The sequence below is a fragment of the Siphateles boraxobius genome, unplaced genomic scaffold (assembly GCF_051911475.1).
Source record: "Siphateles boraxobius isolate OS27281-9 unplaced genomic scaffold, OSU_SipBor_1 41, whole genome shotgun sequence".
Classification (NCBI taxonomy): domain Eukaryota; kingdom Metazoa; phylum Chordata; class Actinopteri; order Cypriniformes; family Leuciscidae; genus Siphateles; species Siphateles boraxobius.
Window position 1 is genome coordinate 18333503 of NW_027509042.1, and position 10976 is coordinate 18344478.

Sequence of the window (10976 nt, forward strand, 5' to 3'; positions counted from 1 at the left end):
GCGTTGCACAGACCGATCGGTTGATGACATCAAAGTACCGCGAGAGCGATTCAAAAGCATAAGGAGCCGTCTGCTCTCTAATCGCTCTCGCGGTACTCTGATGTCATCAACCGATCGGTCTGTGCAGCGCCGGTTCAAGTCGAACAAGCCTATTGACACTTAGAGCAAATTAAAAGTCCGAATCAAAAGATGGCTCTAAAAATAATACAATATAAAAAATTAAGTAAAATAATGCTGCTGAAAAATAAGATTATTTTGGTAAGATTTGAATCGGAGAAATTCTTGAATGGTGAGTACAGATTTACCGTTCAGTTTGCTGAACTACTCTGTTCAATTCATTATTATTTCTTATACTTCAAATATTAATGTGATTTTGAGTTTAAATTGTGTGTCTAAAATACTAAAACAATCAAATCTATACATAAAGGCATTTGGAAAGTATCGAAAAATAAACGATAAGTGTGCAGTACAAACAGTTCCAATGCCAACTAAATTTAATGTGATTTTCATGTCCAATAAAAAAAAACATTTTAATAAAAAATACATTTTAATAAAATAATAATAATAATAATTTAATAATAATTTAAATCATTTAAATAAGTTTAATAAATACTATTTTAATAATAATTAAATTAAAAATAAATATTTAATATATTAAAATATAATAAATAACAATGCATTGTTGTTAAAAATAATTATATATATATATATATATTTTTTTTATCAAAGTGTTCAACAAAGTGTTCAAAGTTATTTTAAATAACTGATCTTGTTAGATAAATTTTTTTTATTTATAACATTTTGCTCCAAAAAGTTTGAACTTTTAACGTGGAGAAATCATAGGGAGAAATGTTTTGTGGTTAATATTCTACTATCCAACAGGTGGCGCTGCACGTTTCCGTTCATTATTTTGTTTGACATTGTCAAGATGGCTGCGGCCGTAACGAGCCGCCTGACTACTGCTGTCTGCAGACAATTTCAACGTTTTGTTACAGTGTCTTCTCACAAACAACCTCAATATGCGACCCAAGCGCTGTCCAAATTTCACTCGTGTCAACAAAGGTTAGTTTTACTTGCTGATTACACGTCGGGGTTAAATGTCAATGCATCATGATATATCCAGAAAGAAAGTAGCATGTTTTAATATGTCACCAATTAATTTAATCTCTTTTCACATATCTCGGAATTTAGACAAATGTATGACTCGTGGTGGTTCAGAAGTCCCATGAATAACAGAGCACTCCACACATCTTGTGTCAGAAAAGGATTGGAAGAATTTTTTGACCTGCCAGAGAACTGGGGTGAACTAACAGTTAAATCAGGTACTAACCTGAATGTTTATTGTTCACAGTTACTATAAGCTGTTGGTTATCTCAAAACCTAGTGTGCTCCTACTTAGCATTTTGGGGCATCCAATACACACACACACACACACACATACATCTAATGTGTGTACATGAATAAATATGAAGGCCACTAGGTTTTGAGATCGACATAAAGATCTACATAATGTTAATATTGTTGTCTCATGATTATTTTTTGTAACCTCATAGGTGCTCCGTGGACTGCCAAACAGCTTAGGGTGAAAAGTAATGAAGACTTACACAAACTTTGGTAATTTTCTTTTTTTTACAGTTTAAAGACTTTTAAAGAAACATTGCAACAAATATTCACCCACATTTCTTTTGAATTTCTAAGGTATGTTCTCTTGAAGGAAAAGAACATGTTACTCACTTTAGAACAGGAGGGGAAACGGCAGTGTGTTCAGATGCCCAGTCCAGAACGCATCAATAAGGTATGCAATGTTAAATCTATATTTAAATGCAGTTTATGTTGATAAAATGGAATAACCTTGAATACCGGGATAGTACCATGATACAGTGATGATGCAGTGCTTCCCATGGTACACTAGTGTTCAAAAGTTAGGGGTCAGTTGGATTTGTTTTAAGAAATGCTTTTATTGCATCAATCAAAAGTGTCAGTAAAGACTTTTACATGGTTACACAAAAATCTAATTCAAATAAATGCATTTCTTTTGAACTATTTATCAGAATCCTGAAAAGAAATGCATCATGGTTTCGACTAAAATATTCACCTGGGGATTCACCCAAAAATGAAAATTGTGTAATTAATTACTCGCCCTTAAGATTTTCATTCATCTTCAGAACACAAATGAAGATATTTTTGATGAAATTTTTATGAAATTCATAAAGAGATTGTAACTAATAATCAATATGAATTGAGCAGTTTAGTCCAAATTTTCATTCATATAAATGAAAGGAAATATTTGCACAACCTGCCAAGTTGTATCTGTTGTATTCTTGGTTTCATGATTTACTCTTTAATGAAATGACAGCCAAAACAAGCAACTCTTAGTTCTGGGGTGAATCTGTGTCTGTTCTATGCTTGTTCAATTCATCAGGTGTACACGGATGACCCTATATCCATTCTGAATTCTTTTAATAGGTTGAAAAGTCAATAAAGCGTCTTGACACTATTGTGAAAGAACGTGAGGATGCTCTGCGCTTACTGCAGACGGGACAAGAGAAAGCTAGACCAGGCGCATGGCGAAGAAATGTCTTTGGCAAAACCTTCTGGTAAGCAAATTAAATGTTTTGCAGATTATTCTCTTTTGCGTAACTCAAATTACGAGCATGTTTGTTCATCAGGTACCGCTTCAGGGAACACCCAATCCCCTGGCACCTTAATTCGAGATACAAAAGGCGGCGATTCTTTGAACCATCACATGTCGCCCCTTACACAAGGTACGTCTCAAGTCTATAGAAAAACGTTACCCCATCAAAGTAACAAATTAACTTTTGTCATTTTAATAGAATAGACATGGTGCGGAGCCCATAAGGGGAAATTATATTTCAAAAACGTTGCATTTTCTTGCAAATATTTTTCATTCTTTGCGAGTGAATTAGGGGCTCTGTAAAAGTTATTTACATTAAATTTATTCAAATAGATGATTTATTGTCAGTTTTTCAGATTATATTTTATATAAACTCTTGCCTCTCTAACAAATGTTATTACATTTCCTTGAAGCACAGATATGTTTAACTCTGCTGTTCTGAATTTTAGGTTAAGCCTTGAAAAATACCTGAAGAGTAAAATGCGGAAAGAAAAGAAAGAAAAGAGAAACCAAAAAAAGCTATCAGCAATGTTTCCAAAAAAGACTGCACATGCATGAGATCATTGAAAAGACTTATCGCATTTAATATTGTCTTTTCAACACAATACTTTTTTTCATTTCTCAGAATATGTTGTACAGTCAAATAATAAATCCAGACTTGTAACAGAGACTGTTTGTGTATTTACCTTTTTCGATTTTTAGGTCTTTCTAAATATGTAAATTATTAGGATTGAAAATCATCCCTCTTCTTGAGTTCAAGAGACACATTAAAAGTATAGGTTTTCCTCAATATGCAAGTCTGAATAGACCAGTTAAAATGGACTAAATATTAAACAAAAGTACAGAATCACCACATTGACATTCTTACCTATTCAAACAAAATGAGAGCAGTTTAACACAAACAATTTTATTCCCAAAAGAGCTGATTTGTTAAAAGCATAACAAACATTTGGTTTCCTGTGGTGCAAAAAAAAAAACTGACCTAAGCACTGATGCAAGTAAGGGGGTCATAATTTCCATGTACCAAAACACATAACCTTGTCACTGTTATTTAGAATTAATCAGGTGGTCAAAAGTTTGTTGCCAAACTGGATATGAAAATATTGTGTGGAGGAGTAGAAAAGAGTGCAACCACATTAAACGGTTTAAAATAAGGTTTGTTTGCACTTAAAATTACAGCAATTGTCCTTGTTAGTTCCTGAGTCCACTAAGAAGGCTTTTTCTACTGGGTGGTATATTTCTTATTTTCATCTCCTCCAGAAGGCAACCTGGTGTTGCAGGAACTGGTTAAGGACACTTCCTGTCAACACACTGTTTCCCACCTTCCTCATACTCCTGTTTAGAAATCCACATTTGCTGGAAAGTTCCCTAAAGGTAAAAAAAAAAAAAAAAAGTCAATTATCATATGATATAGTTATGTTTAATATTGGTGATATTTAAATATATTACTCTGCATCATCTATCTAGCAGTTATCCAGATCATTTTCAAAGTTTCTACAAAATATATTGAAACAACAAGAATATCCACTGGTGTCATCACTTTAGTTTCACCAACAAATCTTGAAGTATGACCAGGCCTCGAGTCAAATTTATTTAGCTCTTCACAATACACATTTCCAAGCAGCTTTACAGAAATAAAGACTTCAGTGGTTTCTCCAAATTCAACTGAAAACAAACTTTTCATGAGTTCTGCAGTCTTAAAATTATTCAACCCCCTGAACCCCTCACAACAGCACAAATCTCTAAAACAGGTGTTGTCTCAAGCACACCTGATGCAACTAAACAAGGGCTTCATTAGTTAGAGCTAGAACACATGACATATCTGAACTGGCTGGGTTTGTTGAGTGTCACTTTTGACTGGATGTTAGAAATATGGGTACGTCAAAAGAATAGTCCAAAAAGTTAAGAGAAGATCTCATCGCCCTTCACAAACAAGGAACAGGATACAAAAAGATAGAGAAGGCACTAAAAGAGACACCGTTGGAAGCATAATTCACAAGTTCAAAAGTTAAAGGAACAGTGGTTACACTACATGGACGGGAAGAAAAAGGCTGCTATCAACGGCTTCAATCTGATTTTTGATAAGGCAGATTCAGAAAAACCCTCAGGGACTGCAAAAGACCTGCAGCAAGACTTGGTGGCAACAGGCACGGAGGTTTCAGCTTGCACAGTAAGGCGGGTACTAAACGCATGCGGTTTCCATGCCAGAACTCCAAGACGTACTCCACTACTGACCCAAAAGCACGAGGAAAGTCGGCTCAAATTGGCTCAAAAATCATAAATACATTTTTGGCCTTATGGATCAAGGTATGTTTGGAGGAAGAAGAATAAAGCATATGCTGAAAAGAACATACTGTCTACAAGGAAACACGATTCCTGACACGTCAATGCCCACGGACCACTGTTTTTTTGCCAAGTTGTAAGGATCACTCAGTATGTTTACATGCACCCTTGTAATGGGATTATGGCAATATTACGAATAAACTTTACCTCATGTAAACGCAATACTTTGATCAAACTAATGCAATTAAGCTCATAATCGTAGTACCTATATTCACATTAAAGTACTTGGCATACGCCGATTTTAATCTCAACAAGCAGGGCATGTATACACCTTTATTGCATTATTACTGCTCTGACCAAAGTGCGCATGTGCTCGGTTCTATACGAATGCGGTGTGTTGTTCACACAACTTCATGAATGAACTCTGTGACTGACATTATTCTAAGTTTCCTCTAGTTCTCTAAATTGCTAAACTGCCAACAACTGCGCAGTCTCTGCTCCGTATCTTCATCCAGATGGCGCGAAGAAAGCAAAGGCAAACCCTGCATTGCAATGTTCATCATGGCGTCGAATAATATCCAGTACATCCATTAAAATGTATTTTGAATTTGATGTGAGTAGATTAACATGCATACTTGTATGCCTATCGGAGTGTGGTATAACCATACTTATTAGAGAATAATCAGAATAATGAAAATTGCAAGTAAACTGGAGTGAAGAGTTCTGCTCGTGTCATGTAAACACCTAACTGCAATTAAGAACTTACCCTGATTATTAAAAATAATCACATTATTGGTGCACATGTAAACGTAGTCACTGTCAAGTCCAACTGCCCTTTTCCCCTACTAAAGCCAGTCACGTTGCAGTATGTCTTGCCTGTTCTTTTGAACAGTTCTCTCTCTGTTCAAACTCACTCTCTCTCTCTCTCTCTCTCTCTCTCTCTCTCTACCTTGGTATTTGTGTGTGATTTATTAGTCAAGAGAGAAAACATAGCATCAGTTTAAGAATTTGACACATTCCTTCTTTTTTTCTTTCATTCTCTACATGTATAACATCATTAATAATAAGAATTATTTTGGCCACAACACTCATGTAGTTGTGACAGCCTTAATAAACTACTCACCAGGGATGCGAGGATGGAGCCGCCAATCCAGGCGCTAAATCTGCGCTCAACAGTTGTGTTATTGGCTATCAATTTCAAGCGCATACTCTGCAGAGATGACAAAACAATTAATGTTATAAAGCACTGAAGCAAAACTGACATTCTAATAGACCTTAGTCAGGGTGGCAGCATTTTGAATTTAACAGATGAAAACGAGGCTGTGAGGGATAGACTTTGTCTTTACTAACTTTTAAAACCTTAATGGGGTTTTTTTGCCTGCTGAAAGTTTTTGTTTTTGTGGAAAGGCATTTCGTCAGCTGAACAATAAGTATGTTACACAACAGTGCACTGCTTTGAACACACTGTATTCTATCCCTCACAGCCTCATTTTCATCCCAGACATATTAAATATGGCGCTACCCTGACTAAGGTCTATAAAGCAAAAATACAAAGTGCCACTTACTGGTGGCGTCTTCTGCGAAAGTTCTCTGTTAAGCCTGTCTGTAAACCCTTGGATGAGAGTGTTTCCTCCTGTAACTACCACACTGCCATACAGACCCTGTCCAAAAAAAACAAAAAAACAAAAAAAAAAACAAGGCCAGCATAATGTCACTTGCATTGGCAGCACAGACACAGGACATGTTAATGAATGTAAAGCAATGTTTTGAAATCTTACTGGTCGAATGTCTATGTCACACATGCCAACACTTGTGGTCACAACATGGCTGACTCCTAGCATGGTGTTCCCTGATAGACCCTGTGAAAATTGAGACTAAAAGTTAATACTAGCAATTTCAGAATAAAACTTGTACAGAGTAAAGAGGATATTTCTTGCCTTAGCATTTGAAGGATCAAATAGACCCTCAGGGATCTTAAGTCTTTCCGCTCCAAAATCACAGTTGTACCCATTAGGCAGCTCATAGTGAACAGTGGGCATTTGGGCAGCTACTCTGTAAAGGGCAGATTGTAACAATGTGTTTTTTCCTTTTCATTAAGATCATAAGTATTTAACATATCCGAAAGCTCAAAATCAAAAAAGCGAATTATGACATATAAACTTGTAAATGCTATATACTGTACAGTTGCGTTCAAAAATTGGTGTCTGTGCAGAATCTGTGATTTTGTTTTTGAAAGTCCCTTGTGCTCACAAAGGCTGCATTTATTTAAATCAAAAATACAGTAAAAACAGTACTATTGTGAAATATTACAACAATTTAAAATAACCGTTTTCTATGTGAATGTATTTTAAAATGTAATTTATTCCTGTGATGGCAAAGCTGAATTTTCAACAGCCATTACTCCAGTCTTTAGTTTCACACAATCTTTCAGAAATAATTCTAATATGAAACATTTCTTATTATACATGTTGAAAAGAGTTGTGCTGCTTAATATTTTTGTGGAAACTGATACAGTAATGTGCAAAAAAAAAAAAAAAAATTTAACTTACTGTTCATCGTATGATGAATCTGACACCTGTAGCACAGAGGCCTGAAAATCCTGTATGACAGTCTGAAATGACAGGTAGCAATATTTCATACATGTTAAAAATGCACTTCAGTTTGTTAAGTAACTTTCACTATTATTCAGTTCCTATCGCTTACATTACACATATAGTTATGCCATGAACGGGTAACTTGAGGTAGTTTCTCTTTCTTCTTCCAACTGGCAGGGGCTCCTTCACGAACTGAATCCTTGAATGAAAAATTCAATTCATTTTACTTTCTCCCCACCACCTCAAAAATGTAATAAAAATTGTGATGATAGTATGCATAAAATAAAAGACTAAACTTCAGGTCTCACCTTTGATGCAATCATATACGGAGGTACTATTTCAACACCTAACTCTTGGAACAACTCTCTACATTGCATACTCATGAAGTCACCAGCAAGAGGAGACTTTACAATGCCTGGAAGATCATAAAACGCACATTATAGAATATATACATAAATTACAATAATATATACATAACAAATATATTTTTAATGACCCTTATGGCTTTAAAAAAAGCATCAAAGGCTATATTCATGATAAAATAAATTAAATAAAAACTAGATAGACTAGACTAAAAATTAAACAAAAATGAATGCCATTAATATTTTGTAATGACTGTATACAACATTACAATAACAAAATCATTTAGTTTAAAATTTGATAGAAATTCTAAAAAAAATTCTCTGGTGTAAAAACATATTAATGAAATGTGTCAATTTAACTGCAGTAACATTAAAAACAGTAAAATATGCTTAAAAAAAGACTAAGTGATTCAAATTACCTTGTTGTAGAACATAACCATCATGCACCGGAATAGCTGTTGTGTGTGTTGATCCACTATCTAAAACTAAACCTGTGGATCGCCCATTGGCAAACCTGGAATACTGAGTAAAGGATTCAACATTTCATGTTCCTGCTGGCCTTTTAAGATGAATACCCTGCCTAAATTTTAAATTTAATGGTGTATGTGTAATGGTGTACACTTGGCATGTTCGGTTTGATTAAAACGTACCCTAGTGCGATTGCTCTGGTAGTGTGGTTCATTTAAATAAGTGTGAACGCTGCCATCTGAACCCTGGTGTGCACCAAACAAGCGGGACGAGACCGCTGAAAAGATGAGTCTCTGTCCACTTCCAAACAAACTCTGGTGCGGTTCAAATGAAATGTGAACGCAACACGGACCAAAAACATGTAAACAAACCAAAAAACGGAACATGATGTCTCAAGATGCAACCCTAAAAAGGACAGAATGCTCAAGCGTATCAAGTTTTTTTCTCGTCATAGTCGCAATGTTGCCCATCACAGTTTGGTACAGGCATCAGAACCACGTCTCCATGCAGAAGATCTTTGTTTGTGTGTGTGACAAAGGGATTACTGTCGCTGTTTTCACTTCTTTACACATTTTGTAAGCTCTGCACGAGGTCAAAATATGTATGCAGGCTAAGTACATACGAGGAGCATATTTAGCCCAGCACACAGCATTGTTTTGGATGTTCGGCAAGTTCCATTGTGTAATATACTTAATAAAAGCCGACCAGTCAGGTTTTGAATGAATCCCTATGCCGTTAGGGTCGGTGTTAAAATGCTAATGTGAACGCTGAGTGGACCAGGACGAATTTTCTTTTTTTTGGTCCGGTCCAAATTAACCGAACGTCAAGTGTGAACACACCCTAAATCAACTATTATCATTCCTCTGTTACTGTACAAGTATTATCCACCTAAAGCAACTCTAAACACACAACATTGTCTTCTACAAAGATCTGGATCTTCAGCTAGCCAATTAAAATGAAGGATACGCAGACAGGACAGCAGATTTACACAAGAAGAAAGCAGGAATGTTGTAATGCTCAAACATTAGCTCAGTCAGCTTCTCTCTCTTCGCTCGTGTGTTCCACTGCAAGATGAAGAAAATAAGATCACAGGAAGTTGAGTAAAGCATACTAGCAGATGACACACGTATTATGTGATCCATAAAATCAACATACCGAGGCCTCTGACATCAGGACTGGATGCAGACTGGGCTCTGATTTGAAGTGCATTTTGTAGGTGTGATCTAAAATGGCTTGGAAACTGTCCCAGTCCTCAACTTCAGAGAGAAAAACAGTAAAAATTATGTAAAAACTGAAATACCTGTAAGGCAAATTATTGTTTGTATATTTTCTTCATTTTTAATTTAAAATAAATGCATCTCCGAGCTGATATGCAATAGGAAAAAGGAGAAAAATAAGTTCAGAAAAAGGCAGATTCGAACTCGAGTCACCCTCCACAAAAACTTACTCATCCCATTTTTGAGAGGTGACATGACCTCCATGTTCTCTCTAGGGACCCTGAGCTGGTTAGTGTCGATGTAATAGGTGGTGCCGCTCTGCTTTCCCTTCTCTCCATCTGTCTCCATCGGTGTACTGCCATCCTCCCGGTCCAGAGTAACACCGATCACAGTAGGAAAATCAGCCTACAAACCACAAAACATTTACATTTTTGCTCAGAACTTATGTTTTTCAGCGTTACCACCAATACATGGATTATGGATCCATCTTACTGTTCACACCTTGGGACAATCCTCTCCTGCATATCCAGCTCTCACAGAGTATGAGCCCATGTCAAAGACAAGAGCTCCAACTTCATCTGTGTTGAATAAAACATGTCCAAAGAAAAACAGATGAGGATACAACTAAAGGGAAAACACGTTCAGTATTCGTTAGATGAAATGACAATACTGTGGTCAAAAAAATACAAGTGAGTCTGTTATAATACATGCATCGTCCTCCAACTTTATTTTTATTAACTACGCACTCAATTAGCAATATTCATCTGTACTCTGCATCTATTAAGCATAAAAACCCGAAACGTGGGCTCCAGTTTAATTTTCACAAAATAAGAAAATAAATAATCATATCATGCTAGTTTGATGGCTAGCGAGCTCATAAACGTGGCGCATTCATTCATTTGATTCTCCCTCCAAAATCGCACTTACCTCCGCCATAGACTCCGCCACTCATTTTTAAGTCTGATAAATACTGATAGAAGATAACTACTTGATTTGTCACCTTTAAAGCGGGGATATAAAATAAGAAACGTAAGATTCGTGTTTTCACTATCACAACAAAGGAAACGAATCAGACATCTTTGTCTTGGAGAAGATTATGGTGGCTTGCGCTTCAGGTACATTTAGCAGCGCCACCAATCGGCCAGGAGGACGTGTAACTACTGAATGTATGAACCATATGAACACACTAAAACAAAATCAGGGCTCTCAAGTGTCACGAATTGAGCGTGACAGACAGTCACTCATTTCGGTCTTTTGTCACGCTCTCCCGCCACACATTGTATTTCTCACGCTGAAAAACTATTTGTAATATATTTAATATGCCGCCGCAGCGCCCAAAAATCTGACCGCGCCGCTCTCACTGTGGAACCGGCAGGAATCAAGCGCGTCTCCTCTGGTGTTGTTCATCGCGCTACAC

The 10976-nt window shown here is 36.2% G+C and overlaps 2 protein-coding genes across 2 annotated transcripts; one reads left to right on the plus strand and one right to left on the minus strand.

The window, feature by feature from the left end:
* The first annotated feature begins 888 nt into the window (after positions 1-888).
* On the plus strand, positions 889-3305 carry mrpl47 (mitochondrial ribosomal protein L47). Its single transcript, XM_077198792.1, has 7 exons — positions 889-1062; positions 1192-1322; positions 1554-1614; positions 1699-1795; positions 2467-2597; positions 2670-2765; positions 3085-3305. The coding sequence occupies exons 1-7, from the start codon at positions 929-931 to the stop codon at positions 3191-3193; spliced, it is 759 nt and encodes a 252-aa protein (XP_077054907.1). The 5' UTR covers positions 889-928; the 3' UTR covers positions 3194-3305.
* Positions 3196-10976, minus strand: actl6a (actin-like 6A). Its single transcript, XM_077198791.1, has 14 exons — positions 10487-10976; positions 10061-10137; positions 9790-9964; positions 9498-9598; positions 9309-9406; positions 8294-8388; positions 7821-7927; positions 7622-7711; positions 7468-7529; positions 6856-6970; positions 6697-6777; positions 6484-6579; positions 6042-6128; positions 3196-4003 (listed from the first exon to the last, which is right to left on the minus strand). The coding sequence occupies exons 1-14, from the start codon at positions 10509-10511 to the stop codon at positions 3923-3925; spliced, it is 1290 nt and encodes a 429-aa protein (XP_077054906.1). The 5' UTR covers positions 10512-10976; the 3' UTR covers positions 3196-3922.

Excerpts from the sequence above, each read along its gene's own strand:
- mrpl47 (XM_077198792.1), top strand. The coding sequence starts at position 929 with ATGGCTGCGGCCGTAACGAGCCGCCTGACTACTGCTGTCTGCAGACAA. Across the intron at positions 1,615-1,698 it reads GAAGACTTACACAAACTTTG|GTATGTTCTCTTGAAGGAAA; the intron begins GTAATTTTCTTT and ends TGAATTTCTAAG. Across the intron at positions 2,598-2,669 it reads GTCTTTGGCAAAACCTTCTG|GTACCGCTTCAGGGAACACC; the intron begins GTAAGCAAATTA and ends TTTGTTCATCAG.
- actl6a (XM_077198791.1), bottom strand. The coding sequence starts at position 10,511 with ATGAGTGGCGGAGTCTATGGCGGAG. Across the intron at positions 9,407-9,497 it reads TCCTGATGTCAGAGGCCTCG|TGGAACACACGAGCGAAGAG; the intron begins GTATGTTGATTT and ends TTCATCTTGCAG. Across the intron at positions 4,004-6,041 it reads GCTCCATCCTCGCATCCCTG|GGAACTTTCCAGCAAATGTG; the intron begins GTGAGTAGTTTA and ends TTTTACCTTTAG.